This window comes from Macaca thibetana, chromosome 10, assembly GCF_024542745.1.
Source record: "Macaca thibetana thibetana isolate TM-01 chromosome 10, ASM2454274v1, whole genome shotgun sequence".
Classification (NCBI taxonomy): domain Eukaryota; kingdom Metazoa; phylum Chordata; class Mammalia; order Primates; family Cercopithecidae; genus Macaca; species Macaca thibetana.
In genome coordinates, this window is record NC_065587.1 from 88,270,907 (window position 1) to 88,293,398 (window position 22,492).

At 46.1% G+C, this 22,492-nt stretch overlaps 2 protein-coding genes across 2 annotated transcripts in view; both read left to right on the forward strand.

Annotated features, from left to right (window-relative positions):
* Nucleotides 1-22,492, forward strand: part of SLC24A3 (solute carrier family 24 member 3) — a 502,167-nt gene that overhangs the window by 363,480 nt on the left and 116,195 nt on the right. Inside the window, exon 6 of the mRNA XM_050805789.1 lies at nucleotides 32-135. Within this exon, the coding sequence (XP_050661746.1) occupies nucleotides 32-135 (104 nt within the window). The remainder of the gene's footprint in view (nucleotides 1-31; nucleotides 136-22,492) is intronic.
* Nucleotides 1-22,492, forward strand: part of NAA20 (N-alpha-acetyltransferase 20, NatB catalytic subunit) — a 710,789-nt gene that overhangs the window by 254,472 nt on the left and 433,825 nt on the right. The gene's annotated exons all lie outside the window — the stretch shown is intronic.

Sequence of the window (22,492 nt, forward strand, 5' to 3'; positions counted from 1 at the left end):
CAGCCAGGCTGATGTGGGATCTGTGTTACAGGGGTCTTCATCACCAAAGGCGACGTGGGAGTTGGCACCATCGTGGGCTCAGCGGTATTCAACATCCTGTGCATCATTGGTGTCTGTGGGCTCTTTGCTGGGCAGGTAAGACTGGCGGCTTCTTTGTGATGGCAAATGTGATATTGGGGAAAGGGGAGTCCTGGAGTTTAGGCAGGAGATTGTCTTGCTGGAACACAACTTGTATCAGGGCCCAGTGGTTTGGGCAGCAGTGATTTAGGACCTCACATCCCAGGATGCTGGCCCAGCTGGAAGTGGAAGCTGGTAAGCCACCATTAGTTGGTCTCCATGTTGATGATAGAATGCTCAGGTCCACATAAATAATTAACCAGCCTGAAAGATGTGGGTTACAATCTGAAGGGTTCCACACTCATTTTGGTATGTTACTGATCTGAACTAGAATAGCCTAGAACACTTTTAGGTATGATTTTTGCTCAGTGGAAGTAAAATACATGAGAATCTGCTAAACACAATGTGCAGTCATCATGGTTTAGGACACAGTCTAACCTTTTACGACTATAGTAGAGCATTTCATTTCTCTGTTTTAGCGTGCCTTTGGGGTCATGAAGGGCTTTGCAAGCCTGCAGTTTACCTATGGAGTTGATGCCACTTCCAGGTGGTGTCCTGGTATCTGTGTTCTTTATGAATACTGGTGTCTGTTTTGGAAAGCTTGGGGAAGGTGCTCACTGCATGGGAGGCTCTGGGCGACTGAGACTACAGACACTGCAGCAGCGCCTGGAGGTTTGTTTGCAGGGTTTGCAACTGTTTTGCCAACTCTGATATCCTAAATTTCTTCATAGGAATTTTATTCAGAAACAACACAACCTTGAGGTCTCTTCCCAAATACCCACAACTTTGTGTATCTTCTAGTAAAAGTCACTTCTAAAAGCTCGTGGAGGCTACTCCACTTACAATATCAAGGAAACTGTTGATCGTAATCACTTGATCAGCAGCCTTGACATGAACAGTGCGCTGTTCTACTAGAAGCAGCTGATTGGGTCAGGGGGCTAAGGAAAGCCCCGGGGCAGCCTTCCCCACACCCTTTGCCAGGCCCCTCACCTCACAACAGCGCCAAGGGGCACCCCATGCTGCCCATTCCGCTGATGTAGACTCAAGGGTCTCCATGCAGGACACCCCTGGTCCACCATTGCATTCCCCGCTGCCCATTTTTACTTCCGTCATCTTCATGTCTATTGATTTGTCTGGATTGCCTGGTGTGTCAGTTGCTTTCAGGTGACACGCAGAGGGATACCTGGGTCTCATCGGGACTCAGCTCCAGGACCCACAGGTGGACGGGTTCCTTCTTTCAGGAGAAGGGGCTCCCAGTACGTGGTGACTGAGATCTGCTCAGCTCCCTAGACTGAATGATTTCCCTCTTGTCATCCTTTCGGTCAGTGAGCTCATGTCTTAGATTTTGTGGACCCACAATATGTGCTTTCTAAATCTCCCATAAATGTAGTTAGTATTTTTTTAAAAATGTGTCTCTGCCTTTGCCTTTGGCGCTATTTGCACTTCCCTGGCTCTCCTTTGCCTTGGACACCTGCCCGTGGCCTTCCAGAGATGAACAGCAGAAGAGTCTGTCGCTGTTAGCACTCTCCTAATTGGCATTGTCACCATCAGCAGTATGGTTATTAGTCTAGCTGTTATTAGTGTTGTCATTAGTTCATTCATCATTTGTACCTGAAGCTTGATTCAAAAGCAAGCCCAGAGGAAGAGAGATAATGTAGAGAAATGAAACAAATGACTGGGGAGCATCTAGTCAGTGCCACACAACTAATTACTTATGAAATGGCTTGGATGCATGTGTGGCTCATCACTCATTAGCAACGCGGCTCATCCCAGCTTGGTTGGAACACCTGCATCAAAGGCAAAGGGCTCTCTGAACTCCAAAAAATGCTGGTGCTTGTCCCTTCACTCACTCCAGAAGGTCTTTGCTGGCTCACCTCACAACCCCATAGCCATGGACAGAAGTAACAGCCATGACTGTTGGGAGAAGCAGTCCACGCGATGACTCTGGATGCCAACCTTTCCTTCTGAGTTTCCTGTCCTGTGCCCACTTGGAGATTTTCAAGGCCATCCAGCTCAGGGTTGTGTAGGATCCTTCAAGTCTTTGCAGAGAAAGCAAAATTATGTTTTGGAAAGAACATGGGCTGGGGAATCAGGTGGGTCTGGGTTTGTATCTTGATTCTGCCATTTTCTGGCTGTGAGACCTTGGAGAAGTTACTTATGTTCTCAAAGCCTCATTTTTCTCATCTATAGAGTGGGTATAAGCACACCTACTTCCTAGTGTTGCCATCAGGATGAACTATAGCACCTGTTCTACATGGTAAGTCAGTCTCAGTTAGACACCATTAGCAATGCTCAGAATAGCATCCCTGGGGTTCTCCCCTCCAAATTCCACCGAGATCACTGTGATAATTTGACCAACTCATTGATAGAACTTATCTAACAGTCAAGGGTGTCTACAGCTTAATTAACAGACACAGGATACTCAATGGGAAGGGAAGAGATGGTCAGGGAGAAGATCTCCTAAATGGAAATCAAAGTAAGGAGATGTTCATAGAAAAACAATCTCAAAAAACTGGTACTTACTTCTGTGCTGTCTACCAGTAGGAGGGAAAAAAAAAGAAATGGCAGCTTCCCAGCCTCACACAGGGAGAAGCTCTCCCAAGCGGTGGAGTTGGTGCAGTGGAATGTTATGGCAAAGGCTGGATATTGGGAATTGAAGCGATTAATAAATCCAATCATGGGTCTCACTTAGCGTTTTATTTATGTTGATCTGCACTTTCATTTGGCTGGGAGAATTACCAGAAAGTGCCCGTGGGCCTCCCTCTACGAATTTCAGCATGGAGGGTTGCACATGACCAAGTCTGTTATCCATCTGAAATTAAAGTAATTAAGCTATAAGGTTTGAGTTCCTGTCTCAATTAGGGTTTTGATGAATTCAGTGTAATTAAATGTCTGCTGTAGTTGCAGTTTGCAAACATAGCCCTCGCTTCAGTGTTCGCCTAAGGTGCTTTGGGGAGTTTTATGGGACAAAAAGGAAATTGCTGCTTAGAAAGTGGCTTACAGAGAGGTTCTTGGCATCACTGCGAGACATTTACAAGGCTGTGGTCCTACAAGTTTCCTTTATTTAAAAACGAAGCATAATAACAACAAAGAGAAAACACTGAGCTCTTGATGCAACATACTAATGAATTTTGCACATTGTATTGAAAGGACTTCATGCCAGTTTTGTAAAACAACGTACTTATGAATTTCAATCTGCCGTTCAGAGCATGTGAAGATTTAAATGCATAACCACAAACAGAAATTATTCAGTTTAACTGCATCCCAGGTTAGGACTTTCATATTCAGGTTATTACAGGCCGGCAGATGGCTCCAGTTTATAATAAAGAGCTCCAACATCAGCCCTACTGGCATCGTCAAAATGTGCCTGATGTTCTTTGGCAAGGCCCGTCTCATCTTGGCTAGATTTGCCTTTCTTCAAATAATACTGGCTCGTTTAAACAAACCCTAGCAGCACCCAGAGGTTGCACCTCTGAATTGAAATCCGCCTGCATTTAGGTTTCCCAGGGAGATTCTAAGCAAGGATTCAAGTGCAAACAGTTGATTTGAAAGGTGATCCCAGGAAGTGCTTGTGGGACAGTGTGGAAGGCAGGCAGGGAAGAGAAAGGAGCGGAGGAAAGTGTGTTAGCAAGCCAGTTATCACTATGGGCAACTGAGATCTAATTCTTCTGTGGGAACTTGGAGACAGTTTAACGGGAGAGCCACTAAGTTATCTCACGTAAGGAGGCATGGGAGCTAGAGTATTTATCCACAAGCTTCCGTCATTCATTGCTTCAAGACTGCGCTTAAGGGATATTAATTCCCCAGCATTCAAGCTTGCTGGGCCTGGGCAGAGTGGATTTTGGGGCCCAGGGGAAACCCCCAGGCAAAGAGATCTAAGGACAGCAGTGGAAAGGGCCTGAAATGGTAAAGGTGGGGAAATATGAGTGAGCTCATAATAAAGCATTTGCTACAAACTCAAGACAAAGGCTTTAAAACAATCCACTTGGTGGGTCTCATCTTCAGCTTCCTTAGATGAAACAGAAGCTTTAGTACTAGGCAGACTATAAAATGTCTAAGGCCAGGACATGTTGCATTTAAAGAATTTCCTCTAATGTTAAAAATAACAGCTACTGTTTATTAAGTTTCTCTAACATTCAGGCACCACACTAGATTTTGTATAAATATTTGCAGAAATACACCCACTGAGTTTTAAGATAGTTATCATCCTTCTTTACAGGCAAGAAAATTGATACTGGGGAATTCAGTACCCCCCAGATGGCAAAGGGTCTATTGTGAGGTAGTTAAGACTGAATTTGAGCTCACATCAGTTGGTTATAAATTCCATTCTCCTTCCAAATGGGGGATCTATGATTTTAAAATCTCCAGATGTTATCTTTGCATTCTTATGATTAGCCTTGGATTTTATGTGTTCTTTGGAAGTTTGGGGCGTAGGAGCTGGGGTCAGTGCCAAGAAAACAGACACATTAGCAAAATGGTGGTAGCCCATGATCAACAATGGAAGTATTAGGTTGGTGCAAAAGTAATTGTGGTTTTTGCCATTACTTTCAATTACTTTTGCACCAACCTAATATTGTACTTAACCCAAACAATGTGCAGCTAGAAGTTTCTCTTATACTTAGATGGCATCTCCCACAGCTGGGCTTTTGCTTCCACCACAGATGGAGGACTCAGGCTAATAAACACAGCAGGAGACCCACAGGCTACCCCAGCTTACCCCATATGCCTTGATTTCTAACTTATTGTTCCCCAGACAAAACCCAGCACATCATCTCCCCTGTTCCAATCCTGAGACACATCCAGATTTTCCAAGAAGCTGGAGACAGAGGACAGAGGAGGCCAAAAACCACATGCCAATAGTTTTGCCAAACCTAAAAATAGGGGCCGGAGGCCTAACATCCACTCCAAGGCGGGAGACCAAATTGCAAGGAAGAGAATGAGTGATCTGTCGAGAAATCAAGGGGGCAGGTATGGGAGAAGGCCTCACCCAGGAGCCAGGGTGCTTTCATACAGGATCCTGTGAGTAGCAGAGAGCAGAATGTGTGGTGCAGGAGTAGACCAAGGCCAAGGTCAGGTCCAGCTGAGGCAGCCAGTGAATTCCATCACACCCAGTAAAACTGGGTTTCTCCCAGCATCTTCTGCAGACTGTGGCATCAGAAGGCAGACTTCTGTTAGAAGCAGAGCCCTGGCCCTAGCCCCAGGCCAGCTGAATCAGAAAAGCAGCTCACCTGCTTCAGCTCCATCTGCAGGCTCGTCCTAGACCAAGCGTGGCACTGGATGAGAGGCAGCCTCCAGCAGTTGGTCCAGGCAGGGTAGACAGTCTTGCTGAGGCCCCAGTCCTATGACTGACCATCTGCCTGAGGCTGTCTCTTACACTGTCCCCTCGTAGTTTCTTTTCCTGGTCATCCCCACTCCAACCCCCTCAAGGCCAGGTCCTGACAGGGCCCCACACCTGATCTCCCCCTGACAGATGCTGTTGGTTCCAGGCCCAGAGTTCTACTAAGGCCACCCACTTGGCTCTGTGCTGCTCTGTTTTCATTTCCTCTACAACTTCACCCCGGATCTCTGTGTTAGCTTTGACCTTGGCTCACAAAATTTGTGTCTTGCTTGTTCTACTTCTTTGATATGATCTCCTGAAATCAGATTCATTCTCAGATCCACATCTAGACTAATTAGAAGCTTTCAGTCTTAGGTAACAACAACAAAAAAATCCCAACTCTAATTGGTTTCTTAAATGAAATAAATGTATTGGTGTCTCTGAAAAACACAAACGAAAATGAACATCAGGTATGGCTTGATCAGGACTTCCAGTCCCATTGTTGTGGTTCTTATATCTCTACTCTCCTCTGCTTCCTTCCTCAGACTAGTTTTTTGTATGGCAGAAAATAACTGTAGCATTTTCAGGCCTCGTATACACATACCACATTGGCAAGGAAAGAGAAAGAGGATGTCTCCTTGGCTGCCACACCTCATTCCCCATCCCCCCATAGCATCATCAAACAAAAATCTGATTGGGCCAACTTAGGTCACCTGACCATCCCTGAACCAATCATTGTGGCAAAAGAACTAGTTACTCAGTTGGTTTAGGTTAATCAAGAACCACATACCCATTTCTCCCTTCCCTCCAGAGCTAAGAATCTAATCACTTCCACCCCAAATACACAGTTTTTGGTTTATTATAAAAAGCAGACAGGTTTATTATGAAAAGCAGACAGGTTTATTATAAGAACCAGACTATAAGACAAATCCTATGCAATATCATGTGCTGCCTCAATGTATGCTTTCCCTGGGCTGGTAGAACACAAAGGAAAAAATGCACATAGATCCACTCTAGGTCTTGGTGTGGACATATGCTCTCATTTCTTTCAGGTAAATAACCTAGGAATGGGATTACTGGGTTGTGTGCTAACTATGTTTGTAAGAAACCAACAACAACTTTGCAAAGTGGCTAAAGCATTTGTATTTCTACCACCTACACGTGGGATTCCAGGTGCCCCACATCATCACCAGCACTTAGTATTATCAGTACTGTTCTGTTCTGTTTTCATTTTAGCCATTCCATTGAGCACGAGTGGCACCTCGCTACGGTTTTAATTTGCCTTGCCCTGATGAGTCATAATGTTGGGCATTTTTTAACAGACTTCTTTGCCATCTTCTTTGGTGAAAAGTCTGTTTAAATCATTGCCCATTTGTTAGTCAGGGGTTTTGTCCTCTTCTTATTCTATTGTCCAGGCAGTTTCTAAATCATCACACACGACTAAGCACTCCTCTGAATCCTTCCGTCTAATTTATTTCCATGGCCAAATCAATAGTGGGTAGAGCCATTGGAAATGATTTAGACTGATCATGGCAATGTTTTATTAGTTCTGTTGCTTGGATTTGGGTTTGCAAGAGAGGTACTCATAATCAGCACTGTGCAATGGGGGAAAGAAAATGAAGCAATCATTTCCCTTTAGTATGGCACACCTGGGTGTATCTGAGATGCATCATTCCAGAAATGTGAAGAGAAAAGCAGGAACCTCTCGTAGCCAGCATTGAGGACTCCTTCCATGTAGTTTTCATGATGCTCCTTGAAAGTGAGTAATTTTCATGTTTCTTTTGAAACTCATTTTCAAGGAGCACCATGAAAATTACTGGAAGGAATATTCACCTCCTGAAATTCACTGCCTGCATCCTTGGCAAAGACTTTCTTTTTTTTTTTTTTTTTTTTTTTTTTTGAGAGAGAGAGAGTCTCATTCTTTTGCCCACGCTGGAATGCAGTGGCACGATCTTGGCTCACTACAACCTCCACCTCCCGAGTTCAAATGATTCTCCTACCTCAGCCTCCCGAGTAGCTGAGATTACAGGTGCCCGCCACCATGCCTGGCTAATTTTTGTATTTTTAGTAGAGATGGGGTTTCACCATGTTGGTCAGGCTGGTCTCCAACTCCTGACCTCAGATGATCCACCTGCCTATAAGTGCTGGGCTTACAGACGTGGGCCACCGCACCTGGCTGGCAAAGACTTCCAATGTACAAGGAGCCCAGAGTCTTACCACCATCGCAGCTGAGCGCTGTCCCAAGATGAGAGTCCATCTTTGGGGCACAAATGTCATTTCTTTCCATGACACCATATTCCCCACACTGCCTCCTATCACAGGCGAGTGGGGCTCTTAGCAAGAATCTGCCACGTGAGCCCATGGCTAATTGAACCAAAGCCAGGTCACCAGTTAGCAAAATCACAGAAAGAGGTAGAGACTGGGAAGCCAGGCAAGTAGCTGAACCTGGCAAGTAGCTGAACCTGAGTTGAAGGTTAAGTACAGTGAGGACAAAAGCCAGTCAGAGGGGCAGATGCTTATTTTATGTATGCTTCCCTTTAACAAGCACACCTACAGAACTTACCTTGTGGCAGGCACTGTCTCGCAGCATTACATATGTGAACTCATTTTGATCCTTTTAATAACTCCTAGAGAAAGACACTGTTGAGAAAAGAGGAAACCAAGGCTCAGAGAGGCTGAGTAATGTGTCAGCCACAGAACCAATGAGTTGGGAGATGCTGAGGGCTGCAGGGGTCCAGCTAAACAACATAGGCAAGGCAGGGTAACTGCTTCCTCAAGCCCAGCTCCCAGAGTCGATTTAGACCAGGGGCCTCACACCCTAACCCTCCCTCCACAGTGTGGCTGTCCTCAATATTCCTTCACAGCTCAGTGCCCTCTTATCACCATGAAACCCACCTTAGCAAGTAATCAGAGGGGTACACTTGGGTGCAAAGGGACTGGCAGCGCAGCAAATGCCTCCTTCCCCACTGCTGCAACATGTGGCATCTGCTGAGCTTGTGTTCTCCTGCTGGACGTTCTCTTGTGGGGCCGTGTTCTCCTGTGAGGCCATTCACTCCTGAACCCCACAACTGCCGGGTGGGCCCAGGCACCCTCAGCCTTAGCACAGAGACCCCTCATCTCCACACCTGTCCTTTCTGCATGGGCAGAGCTAGCCTGCACGCCAAGTGAGGGGAGGCCAAGGATTCCAGTCATGGCCTTCAAACTCCACCCCAGGGCAAAGAGGCACTGGAAAGCTTCAACTGATAAAAGGGCACACAGGACATTAGCAAGTCACAAAAATGTATGTGTAGCAGGCAGGGAAGGCTTCCACCTCTGTTTCTTCAGCCAGTGTCCACTGAGGACTCCCTGGTCTTCCCTCCTATCAACCCCCTATACAGGGCACTGTGTGGGCAGTGACAGAGCGGACCAGACTTCATGCCCTAAGTCCAAGAAGCTACAGTCCAGGTAACTATGGCATGAACCATGCCAGCACCTGAGGCCTGAGACCACCTAGAATCTAAAAATGCAGGCCCGTCTTTACACAATAATGTGAATTAAAGGTGGTTTGTCTCGTAATTATTTGTGAATTTAAAGCCAGGGTCGTAGTCCAGTGATTGTGTTCTAGGGAGAAATTTGTATTATTGTCTTCTTTGGACAGTAAGTTCATTCACTGATTTAACAAATATTTACTGAGAGCTTACTATGTGCCAGGCACAGTTTCACACACTGAAGAGACACTAGAGAAAAAATTACAGGCTTCGAAATGTTAAATATTCAACAGAGATGATAGATTGGTAGGTAGGTGAGTGAGTGGGTGGGTGAGTGGATGGATGGACCGATAGATGGAAAGAGAGAGAGAGTAAGATATTAATATAGTGGGATAGTGAGATAGGGAGAAGATATATGGAGTCAGGTGGTGGCCAATGCTATGAAAAAGCAATACAGCATGGTAAGAGTTAAAGAAAGTACTTCACCCTCGCTAAAGCTGTTCCTCCACCTTCTCCACTGTTCACCACCCATCCCATTGTCCAATGCATTTCCATCAATAACTTTTGTCTTCTATTATCTGATCTTTGATTGGTTTAGATGCTCCTTGCCTGTGTTCTCCCATGGGTCTGTGAGCTCTAGGAGGGAAGGAACCTTTCCTGTCTTGTTCACCTCAGTATGCTTTGTGCCTGCCCCTAATAAGCAGTGAATGGAAGTCCACATGAAACCACTAAGAGAGAAGTTACTGTGTTAGAAAGAGTTTCCAGGGAAGACACCTCTGCAAGCACTGATAGCATAATGCAGTGAAAAAATATTAAGACATTCCACTCTGTGAAGAAAATGGCACCATTTAAAATGTAGACTCTGATTTGGTGCAGTTTTGAACATGAGTCACTCTCTGAGCAGAAGGAATGTGCCATCCCAGCAAACTGCCAGCCATTGCCCCCAGGAACAGTGTAAAATGCTGGTCTTCTAGGCTCACAAGCTAGAGTAAGAAAACAGCAAGGCCAAGGGCAATAGGAAGAGGCATATCCATCGACCATCCCCATCCCTGGCAACAGTGAAATGGATGTTGTGTCTGCTTGGACACATCATGCATTTTTTCTGCTGAGGGAATCACCCTGCTAGGCTATGAGTTCCCCAAGAGCCCAGCCCGTCTCTGCCTGTTCCTCACGCATCTGCAGCACCAAGAGTAGTGTGGTACATGGTAAGGTCTCAAGCATCTTCGATAAAGGTCTGGCTAACTGATATCCTGCTCTTGACGCAGGGCAGGGGAGGATGGGTATATGATCAGTTCACAGGGCCCATCAGCTGGCACAGACGTGCTCAGGGACTATTCTAGGGGTGCCTGGGTAGTCAGATGGGTGCATGGATGAATGAATATCATAAGTTGCCACCAAATGATATCTGACACCAAAGACAAGGTGAGTTGAAACAGCACAAACTCTATGGGTAGCATTTGAGACACAGTCACGGAACAGAATTATTGGTTTCATGTGGACTTCCATTCACTGCTTATTAGGGGCAGGCACAAAGCATACTGAGGTGAACAAGACAGGAAAGGTTCCTTCTCTCCTAGAGCTCACAGACCCATGGGAGAACACAGGCAAGGAGCATCTGAACCAATCGATGGTCAGATAATAGAAGACAAAAGTTATTGATGGAAATGTATTGGACGATGGGATGAGTGGTGAACAGCGGAGAAGGTGGAGGAACAGCTTTAGCTAGGGTGATCAAGGGAAGTGTCTCAAAGAAACCCCAAATCATGACAACAACTCCAACCAAGATCTGGGAGAAGAAACTTCCAGGTGGGAAGAAGAGTAAATGTTCATACAGAAGCAAGCTTGACATGTTCGAGGATCATGGAATAGGCCGGTTTGGAGCCTGGTGAAGAAGGAGAATATGGCTGGGAGTGCTCAGAGGGGTGGTAGCCGGGGGCAGATCATGTCCAGCCTTGGGTCATGCTGAGGATGTGGGTGCATTGGGAAGCTACTGGAGAGTTTTAAGCTGTTGACTACCATTATGCAATTTATATTCTGGGAATATCACCCCAACTGCTTGGTGGAGAAAGGATCCTACGTGGGCATGATGGTGGCCAGGAGACCAGGTAGGAAGCCTGTGGTAAGACTTGAGTGGCATAGTCAGGAATAAAGATAAGAAGTGGTTGCTGTCGGCGCGGTGGCTCAAGCCTGTAATCCCAGCACTTTGGGAGGCCGAGACGGGCGGATCACAAGGTCAGGAGATCGAGACCATCCTGGCTGACATGGTGAAACCCCGTCTCTACTAAAAAAAATACAAAAACTTAGCCGGGCGAGGTGGCGGGTGCCTGTAGTCCCAGCTACTCGGGAGGCTGAGGCAGGAGAATGGCGTAAACCCGGGAGGCGGAGCTTGCAGTGAGCTGAGATCCGGCCAGTGCACTCCAGCCTGGGCGACAGAGCGAGACTCCGTCTCAAAAAAAAAAAAAAAAAAAAAAAAAAAAAAAAAAAAAAAAAAGAATATTTTTTGGAGGTGATGCCAAGAGGGTTTGCAGATCAGTTGGAAATAGGAGTGATGAGATGGAGAAAATCATGGAAGAGTCCAGGATTTTTGTCCTAAGCAGTATAAATGGGTTACGGAATATATGTTGACTGTGCAAATGAGTACAAATCGCCATGAGCAATTAGCAGCTTGTATTCAGAAAGTAGGCATCCTGTTATCCAACACATTCTGAGGTTGACCATTGTGTGTCAGATCCGGAAAGTTGGTCGGGTCCCTGAGTAAATGGTGAGATTTTAATTAAAAGTTGTTGATATTATTCACTGGCCCTGCCCAACCTCCTGAGCCGCCCAACCCTCTTACAGTCACAGCTTCCCTTGGTGGCACTTATAGTGAAAGCCCTGATTGGCTCCTTCTAGGACTTTAGATACAGTGACACCTATGTCCTGGATAGTACTGCCCGTCTCCAGGTCAACCTCAGTCTTTATGAATTTGAAATTGGCACCTAGGAGCTCCATAGACCCCTGGTGGCCATGCTTTTGCATATGGTGGAGCAGGATATGAACAGGTGAAATACACAGCATTTGCTACAGTGTGGATTGACCCATCTTCTTCTCTGTCCTCTGCCTTCTCACACCCCCTTTCCCTGCCCATCCTAGGTCCAGCTACAGTTTGGATATTTTATCAGACTCTGCTAGGCTGCAGTCTTTATTCTGTGTTCCCTGAGCTCCTGACAAGCCTTATCTGTACTTGCTAATCCATCAGGCAAGAAGGACTCAGTTTGCAATTTTATTTTATTTTTTAATAAATGTAATTTTTGCTAGGCACAGTGGCTCACACCTGTAACCCCAGCACTTTGGAAGGCTGAGGCGGGAGGATTGCTTGAGCCTAGGAGTTCCACACCAGCCTGGGCAACATAGTGAAACCCCATTTCTAAAAAAAATTTAAGAATTAGCCAGGTGTGGTGGTTCACACCTATATTCCCTGCTACTTGGGGAGGCTAAGGTGGGAGGATCCCTTGAGCCTGGGTGGTCGAGGCTGCAGTCAGCTTTTATCACACCACTGCACTCCAGTCTGGGCAACAGAGTGAAATAACCCAAAAATAAAAATAACCCCAAAAATAAAATAAAATACATGTAATTTTAGAAAACACATATGGGATGCATATTTTTGCATATTTATGAGGTACATGTGATATTTTGCCACATGCGTGCAATATATAATAATCAAATCCGGGTATTTAGAGTGTCTGTCACTTTCAGTATTTATCATTTCTACATGTTGGGAACATTTCAAGTCTTCTCTTCTAGCTACTTGGAAATATACAATACGTTGTTGTTCATTGTGGTCACCCTACTCTGCCATCAAATATTACAACTTATTCTTTTTACCTAATGGTACATTTGTACCCATTAACCAACCTCTCTTCATCTTCCTTCCAGTTGCTGGTATCCATCCTTCCTAGTTGCTGGTATCCATCATTCTACTTTCTACCTCCATGAGATTAACTTTTTTAGCTCCTACATATGAATGAGAACATGAGATACTTGTCTTTCTGTGCCTGGCTTATTTTCACTGAACATGATGATGTCCAATTCCATCCATGTTGCTGCAAATGACAAGATTTCATTCTTAGTTACGGCCAAATAGTATTCCCTTGCATGTATAGGCCACATTTTTACCCATTCATCCATTGTTGGACCCTTAGGTTGATTCCATACCTTTGCTATTGTGAACAGAGCTGCAACAAATGGCAGTGCAGCGTATCCCTTCAATATTGAGTTTGCAGTCTTAAAATGGAGAAGTGAAGGACACAACCAAAGGAAAGTTTGAGGGGTGTTTTGGGTTTTTTTTTATATGACAAAACACTTCTCTAGTCAAATCCTTTTATTTTCTAGGCCAATCTCCTTCTATTTTTTGTGAAGTAAGACATTTGTGGCCTCCTGCTGCAGCTGCTCTTTCCTGCAGGGGAAATCTCACCCTGCATTTGAATGGAAACCTGGAGCCTGGACCTGAGCCTGAATCTCCAAGTTAGAAAGAAACAAATGCCATTAACCTTTCCAGATGGTGTGCAGACCATCTAGGGCAATGGGAGGGCTCACACACCACGTGTCTGGCTTTCACTGGCAAAGTAAGATTGTGTTACAGTTGGCTGGGTGCTCTCCCTCCCCGACCCAACCAAGGGGGTGACTTATCTTGTGTGTGGCAGGGAGGATGAGTTCCTTCTTCCCTTCCCTATGGTGAATATACATGAGCTGCCATTCATTGGGAGATGAGAAAGAATAAAGCACACTGGCCTCAGGGTGCTTTATTTACTTGTGACTTTTTCCCACAATGAAATTGTGGCTGCAGTTGGGGTATGGAGAATTAGAATTAGAGCACTTGGTGAGGTACAAGCAGCTGGGAGACTCAAGGCGTGGGTACAGCTGTTAGATAATGTTAAACCCCTACCCTTTTTCATTGTAAGATCTTGGTCATTATACAGGAAACTTTACGTTTTCCACTCTTTTGCTCTGTCTTTGATTACTGCAACATGCAGCTTCTAAATACATGTGTCCTGGCCTCCCCATAGCATCTTTGTGCTTGACCTTTTTCTTGAAATAAATAAAAATGTGTGTATGTATATATATATATATACACACACACACCCCTTCTACTCCCAGTTACTATTTTTATTTTTAAATTAAAAACAGTTTTCATATGAATAGCTAATCTTTACTGGGAACTCGGTTGAGTCAATGTAAAATTATATGCATGAACTCGTTTAATCTTTGTATCAACCCCATGGTGTAGATTCTGCTTTCTTCATTGCAGGGATGAGAAAATAGAGCCCTGAGAGGGAGGTTGAGGAACATACCAGAGGCCACACAGCCAAGAGTAGCAACACAGAACAAGGCAATTTGGTTCCAGAATTTGTGTTCTTGATCTCTGTGGGGCACACATGAGTCAGTGGAGCAAAACAGGACAGAGGGGCTCCCGTCCTGGAGGTTGTAGAAAACGTCTCACGAATGGAGGAGGAGGGCGTCCTAGATTGTCTTGCAGTCCCTCCTGCACACTTGGCGGACTATGTGTATGATGTGGTCTCTCCCTCGCGTCTGGAGGTCTGCGTGTATGATGCGGTCCCTCCCGCGCATCTGGAGGACTGTGTGTGCGATGTGATCCCTCCCACACATCTGGAGGACTGTGTGTGTGATGCGGTCCCTCCCGCGCATCTGGAGGACTGTGTGTGCGATGTGATCCCTCCCGCGCATCTGGAGGACTGTGTGTGTGATGCGGTCCCTCCCGCGCATCTAGAGGACTGTGTGTGTGATGCGGTCCCTCCCGCGCATCTGAAGGACTGTGTGTGTGATGCGGCCCGCCCCGTCCATCTGGAGGACTGTGTGTGTGATGCGGTCCCTCCCGCGCATCTGGAGGACTGTGTGTGTGATGCGGTCTCTCCCGCGCATCTGGAGGACTGTGTGTGTGATGCATACCCTCCCACGCATCTGGAGGACTGTGTGTGTGATGCATACCCTCCCGCGCATCTGGAGGACTGTGTGTGTGATGCGGTCCCTCACGCGCGTCTGGAGGACTGTGTGTGCGATGTGATCCCTCCCGCGCATCTGGAGGACTGTGTGTGTGATGCGGTCCCTCCCGCACGTCTGGAGGACTGCGTGTGTGATGCGGTCCCTCACGCGCGTCTGGAGAACTGCGTGTATGATGTGATCTCTCCCGCGCGTCTGGAGGACTGCGTGTGTGATGCGGTCCCTCCCGCGCGTCTGGAGGACTGCGTGTGTGATGCAGTCCGTCCCGCGCATCTGGAGGACTGTGTGTGTGATGTGATCCCTCCCGCGCATCTGGAGGACTGTGTGTGTGATACATTCCCTCCCGCGCATCTGGAGAACTGCGTGTATGATGTGATCCCTTTCGCGAATCTGGAGGATTGCGTGTATGACGCGGTCCCTCCCGCGCATCTGGGGTACTGCATGTATGATGTGATCCCTCCCGCGCACCTGGGGGCCTGCGTGTATGATGCAGACCCTCCCGCGCACCTGGAGAACTGCATGTATGATGCGTCCCTGGGCCTTTTTGGTTTAGAACACCTGATAGACAGTGCTGAGCCCGGCTACCCAGGTGCTCGTCTTTGAGTGGAACACAAGATGCTGCCTCCTGTTAGACACTGAGACTCTATCCCGAGCTACATTTATGCATGCGCTCATTATGGAATTTAGCAGGGATTGAAATGTAGTGTGGGACTAAATGGAATTTGAGGCCTTTCTGATACCATTTCCTGATACCCATACGCTCTGGTGCTGGGACGCTCTGCAGAAGGAAGCATGGGAAGACTCCCCTTCTCTCATCCTGATGAGTTTGTTCAGCCCATTCTGTTCCTGGCATCTACTCTCTTTGGGAAGAATTGACTCTGTTTCAGGGATGAGGAGGAAAACTTGAGAGGGGAGCAGCCAAGAGATTCTTCTATGACCCACGGAGTCAAAGCTCAGCCATGTCCTTGATAAATGTGTGCTTTCCTGTTTTGGAAATATGTTGGTGTTGGGGTCCTTGGAGGGCTTGGCTTGGCTTATTCTACCTGTGAAGGTCCAGGGGCCAGGTTGAAGGCTTGTGGGGGTCTTTCTGAGGGAAGGGCTCAGTGCTCTTGGTACAGAGTTGAGAATCAGGTCAGGGTAGAAAACCTGTGGCTTTCTGCCAAATAGGGGTTGATCTCCTAAGCAGGGGTTGGGAGATCCCAACCAGCGCTCCCAGCCTCCCCTCGGCCCCAGCTCCAACTCCAGACCCTCCCAGCTTGGCCTAGACAAATGCCATTAGGAGGCACCATTTCTCCCTGGACTCATAAATTCTGCACAGTAGTTAAGCCCAGAACACCTACTATGAGTCATCATATTCATATGAAGGCTTCAGGAGGGCCTCTGAGAGCCCTTTTAAATGCCATCAAAAAACTCAGCTCTGCAATTTCATATAAAAAAACAAGAATATCATGATCAAATATATCTCCTTAATTTCTATGACAATAAAATAAGAGAATTTTGCACATCTGTCATCTCACATAAATAAAAATGGATTTTAATGAAGTGCTACTCTACAAGTTTGAACTGAAGAAAAATGTTTAATATAAAATGTGCAGCTCCAAATCTGGCCCTAGGCAGAGAGAGTAATTGTAAGTATTAGTCATATTGTATTATTATGCACAAGCACTAAGCTAAGTGGGTTTTGTGTGTGTGTGCTTTCTTAAAAATATTTTAGAAATGAGTTCTTGTCCTGTCACTCAGGCTGGAGTACAGTGGCATAATCATAGCTCCCTGCAGCTTCAAACTCCTGGGCTCCAGTGATCCTCCCACCTCAGCCTCCTGAGTAGCTAGGACTACAGGCAGGTGCCACCACACCTGGCTAATGTTAAAAAATGTTTTTGTGGTGACAGGGTCTCCCTATGTTGCTTAGGCTGGTCTCGAACTCCTGGCCTCAAGTGATCCTCCCACTTCTGCCTTCCAAAGCACTGAGATTGCAAGTGTGAGCCACTGCACCTGGCCAAGGCTAAGTTTTTTATATGGTTCTGGAGGCTAACTGCCCATATTCAAATCTTGGCCTCCCCACATCTTAAATACATGAACTTCAAAAGTTACTTAACCTTGCTTTGCCTAAGTTTTCTCATCTACTAAATAGGAGTAATAATAATATCTACCTAATAGGGTTGTGGTGTTCATATATGTTGATATATGTCAAACACCCAGAAGACCCTTTTGCCTTTTCCTCTACCTCTGTTGCCAGCAAGACCGTGGCTTGGCCTTTCTGCCCAGCACAGAAGCTTGTCTGGGGAGAGGTCCCAATCCACTTTTTCATGGGGCCCTCTTGCCCAGAGGCTTAGGTCTATTTTCAGCCTCTGTAACTCCCCTCTCAGAAAGCTCCTGTTTCTTTGGTGCCCCAGTCTCCTGGTCTGTTCTGGCCGGCAAGAGCTCAAGGAGTTGGAATTCCCTTTATATGGGGATCCACACTTCAAAAAGAATAAAAAAGCAGGCACCCACAACCTCTGTATCTGCATCATCCCTCCTCCACTTGTGGAGATCACAGATGCAGGGTAAACCCATGCTTCAGCCTTCTGACTCCTGCCCCATTGACAAAACCAGGGAAGTCACCAATACCATCCTACTCATTCCACAGAAAGCTGAGGTTAGACGTAGCCCTTTCTCAGAATGGTGTTGACACATGATTCATGCAAGGGCTCCTGAGACTTGAGAATGTTTGTGGCCATGCTACAAGCTGCGAGTGTGAATCTGACAGTCCTGCAAGTCTGATCTCTCCAGTCCCTCCATGCACGGCCTCTCGGCTGGCTCTGGTCTGCGGTGCTGGTATTTTCCATAAAATAGGGGTGTAAGTTAATGTTTAAGACTCCTATTACTAATAATAATTGAAATAGTAATAGGAGTAGTAGTAGCATTAAAGTTATTATTATTGGCCAGGCGTGGTGGTTCACACCTGTAATCCCAGCATATTGGGAGGCTGAGGCAGGTGGATCACCTGAGGTCAGGAGTTCGAGACCAGCCTGGACAACATGGTGAAACCCTGTCTCTACTGAAAATTCAAAAATTAGGCAGGCATGGTTGGTGGGTGCCTGTAATCCCAGCTACTTGGGAGGCTGAGGCAGGAGAATTGCTTGAACACGGGAGGCAGAAGTTGCAGTGAGCCAAGATTGTGCTACTGCACTCCAGCCTGGGCGACAAGAGCAAAACTGTGTCTCAATAAATAAATAAATAAGTAAGTTATTATTGTTATTATTATACCTAATACGTATTGATGGCTCCTGGGCACCACGCTTTGGTCTTTATAAACATTATTTTATTTAATTCTTTCTAGAGTCCCCTGAAAAAGTACTATCATTGTCCCCATTTTACAGATGAAAAATCAGAGATGTAGCTCATCAGTGTTGGTGCCAGTGGATGGCTCGGGAGGGCTTTTGCCCATCTACTCCACACACAAGCCCCTACACTGTCCTTGCTATAAAGATATGACTTCAAAAAAAAAAAAAAAAAACCCTCTACCTTCTCCTTTACCCAGACAGATGCCCCGGGCCTCTTCTTTAAAACTTTGAAACCACAGCTGGTTTTCAGTTTCACCCAGGTAGGAAATGTCCAATCCACACTTCCAACCCAGATCTGGCCAACTCTAGGATCCAAGCCGTACCACACTGTATGCTATTATATATTTACCAAAAGACATATATATCTATCAAGAGAGTCCCCATGCTAAGCATGGCTTGACTTGAGAACTCCCTCTTCACAAGCACCAATATCTAAAAGAGTCTCTCATCACATTCACGAAATCCCTGCTTATGGCTCTGTCCAGAGGAGGCCTGTCCAAACCAGATGGGGAAGGCACGGGAGTCCCTGGCTCTCTCTCTGCGCTAATGAATCGGCAGGCAGGTGTGTGGGGAGTTGAAACTCAGCCACATGTCCTGCAAGCAGACCCCTCTCCTACCACTGGAGGCATCAGCCAGCTGAGGTGGGCTTATCACACCCACACCGTGGTTCAACTGAGCAAGATTGCTTAGAAACAGTCTGGCACGTTCATGGTGCATGGGGAGTTAAGTCCTAGTAAAACAAGTCAGGGTTTCAGTCTCTCTGGAATTGTCACCCCATTTAAAGTCCTGAAATCACACAGCGTGGCACTAGTCATAGAACCAAAGTTCATCTACCAAAGCCCCAAGTGGTATTTAGAAGTAAACGAATCCTCACACATAATTGAGTCTCTGGCCCTGATTTGACCAGAGTTGGACCTGACTCAAGAATTCCCTGGTCCTAGCTTAACTTTTGTGGGGGTTTTGGTCTGGGCAGTCCTGGCCACACCACAGCATCTGCCTGCTGAACAGACGCAGCTGTGGAGTCAGGCAGCCCAGCAGGGTTGATGGCATATGCTGAATTTTGGCATCTTCAACTTTGTGTACCATAATTTCTCTCCTTTTCCAAAGAAAAGAGCTCCGTGTGGGATGGGGGCTGGTGGTGGATATTTCTGAGGTTGTTTGCCTGCTTTTGGTGCTCACCTATCAAGTGGGCCCATCAGAGAGAGAATCAATGGACTCCGTAAATAGTCCGGAATGACTTCCTATTTGTGACCCAATCCCTCCTGAGTCTGAACACCTGTTCGCCCAGCAGGCTGGCTGTTGTCAAACCACTTGGCAGTTGTTTGAAAGCAGGAAGTCTTTTCTCTATCAGAAGAAAGAAGAGGTTTCCCATAACTATCAGAGTTCGGGTACATATTTTCCCTTCAGTTCTTTTTTTATTATTCCTTAAATTCATTGTTCATTTTGGAACTAAGTGTGCTGTCTATTGCTGGCCTTGGAGCCACATTATGCACGTATTCAAAAAAAAAAAGGCTGTGAGTTCCAGGGGTGCCACCTGCAGCTGTCCTGGCATCCTGGTGCACACCAAGCTGGTGCATATGAGAGCAACTGAGCAATGGTAGCATCTGTTACCCCTGGGTCTGTGCTGAGCCCCGTCATTCACATGTCTCTGTAAGGACTTCGAAAGGAAGCTCAAGGTTCCCATGCTACTACATCATGAAAGGCAGCAGAGGTGTCTGCAATCCCTAGACAGCACAGTGTGGTCCAGTCACTTACTCCATCAGTGAGTATCTTTTGAGTGACAATTCTAGGGCTTGGGGATATGATGGTGATGAAGACAGGAAAGGCCCATGCTCTCTGTGCTTCCAGAGGGAAGGTAGATGATCAATAAGGAAAAATAAATCGACAAGGTAATCTCCGGTAGGAGTGGTCTGAAGAGAGTAAAATAGGGGGACGTCAGGGCCTAGTGGGAGTGAGGGGCTGGCAGGAGCCACCACAGATGGGAAGGGAACGAAGGCCTCTATGAAGAGGGAATCTTGGGGCTGAGACCCTAATGGTATGAAGGAGGATCCATGTGAAGACCTAGAACATTCCAGGAAGAGTGAACTCCCACTCCAAAGCCATGAGGCAGGAACAGAGTGACTCGGTTAGAGGAACAGAAAGAAGACCCGTGCTGCTGGAGAGCAGGGTCCTGGGGGAAGCCATGGGCTAGGCAGGGCTGGGTGGGGGGGTCCTGGGGCCCTGGTGAGGAGTTTAGCTGCAATTGGGCCAATGATCTAGGAACCTGCAGTCCTTGGGAGCAGTGAGAAATCACAGAGAGTGGAAAGGAGTCAGAACTTCAGGTGTTAACCTAGATCTCTGAAGGTGCTCAGTGGTTCTAAACCAGCTTATTGTCATGGACCAAGCATTAATAACACGACCCCAAGTGTGAGCCTCCACCAGAGCCCTGGATGCCTTTGAGTGTTGGCTCAAATCCCCCGACTGCAGGCTCTGAGGAATTTCCACCGTTACCCTCTGCCTATCCTCCTCTTTCAGGAGCTCTGCATCCCCAGTTCAAAGCACTTCACCTTCCCTCAGTCTTTGTTCCATTCCTGAGAGATTAAGCAGGTGGTTAGGCTTAACTGCCTTCTCCTCATTGTCTTGTTCTAAATCTCATTCTTTTTCCGCAGGCTGTGAGCATTCCCCTCTTACAGGTGACCGTTTTGATTAATGGGTCCCAGGCTTTAGCATTTGCCACCCTCACTCTGGGGACCATTTCCCTTCCATCCCATTTTTGTATTGGAACACTCGGTCTGACCATGGTTTATGCTATTTTAAAGTATAAGAGTTAAATTAGGAAAAAAGCATGCTGGCCTCATCTCAATCCTGGAATGGTCCTAGATTTGGGGAACTCACAGAGAGTGTGGGATGGTCAAAGATGAAGCAAAGAGATTACTTTCACCATTTGTATAAAGTGTATGATTGATCAGATTTACTTAAAGCTCCATCATCACCCAGTTTAACCACAGCTGTCTGATGTCTAAAGGCTTTTACACTGTGTTTATTTCCAGTTCTTTCTCCTGTGATTTTTTTAAATCACTTACATCTACTGGCTAAATAATCTGTTTCCAATTAAGAATTCTACTAAGCTTTCTCTACGAAAGAGGTTTTTCTTTTCTTTTCTTTATAAAATGCATCCTTGGTATTAGAACATAATAGCAACATATGAGTTTCTGAAGCTAAAGTCAACCGATTCTTAGCAATTCTTAGAATTTATATTGGCTGCCACTAAGAGATTAATGTCAACTCCACAAGCCTGCCATATCAGTTATCCCTGTATTTGTTCATTCAGAGCCGTAACGCTGTCTGTCTTCTTTTTAATTCAGCATAGGCCTTCTTACATCTACCCATCGAGTCTCTGTTTAGTGACCTGATTTTTCAACATCTTCCCCAGAAAGTCACAACCACTGCATTTTTAAGCTTCAGTTTGCCCCTTGAATCAACCCATCAAATGTGCCAAACCAAAAGAAAACTAATAAAATTTAATAGCGTTGAAAAGAAAAACAAATTATACCTATCAGACTGCTTTTTTTTCCTAACTCCTCCACTCAGGAGGTTTGGGGAGACTGAAAGGGAAGAGGCTACACCTCTCTTGTCCTCCCTGCTCTGAATGACTGTGCCCACTTCTGAAGCCAATTCTGACACCCAGCCCTGAATTTCTAGTATGGGAACAGATATTCTAAAAGCCTAGAAACATCCTTAGCTTAGGTCTCATGATGTCCCCCAGCGGGACTTGCTATTTGGCCAGCACGAGCAGCAGAGCAAAAGAGAGTTGGCCAAACTGGCAGTTTCCCAGTCTTCCTCTCCGTCAGGGCCTGTGGCAGCACGCCCTAAGCTGTGCTCAATAGATTCCTCTCCCTGAAAATTACCCAGGGATGCAGATGAGGCAGACCTACCTGCCTGTCTGTTCCACGTGAACACACCACTCGCCAGTGTGCATAGCCTTGTCATGTTCTAGTTACTGCTTTCTGAGTGCTAGAGGCTTCCAATATGGGGAAGGATGACATATTTAAATTAGCTCCTTTTATGGCAGGAATGATTCTGGTTGACATTGGCTCAGGCGGTGCCCATAGAAATAATAGCAGTTGGTATTGATTTTATTTTTTATTTTATAGCTCAGGGTGTTTAAAAATGTTTGGTGCTGAAATGCAAAAACAAAATTTTTGCAGGGGATTTTAAGTTCCAGTAAAGCTCTAAAACCTCTCACTAAATCTGAATCTGGATGACTGCTTTGCAAATGATATTCATCTGAC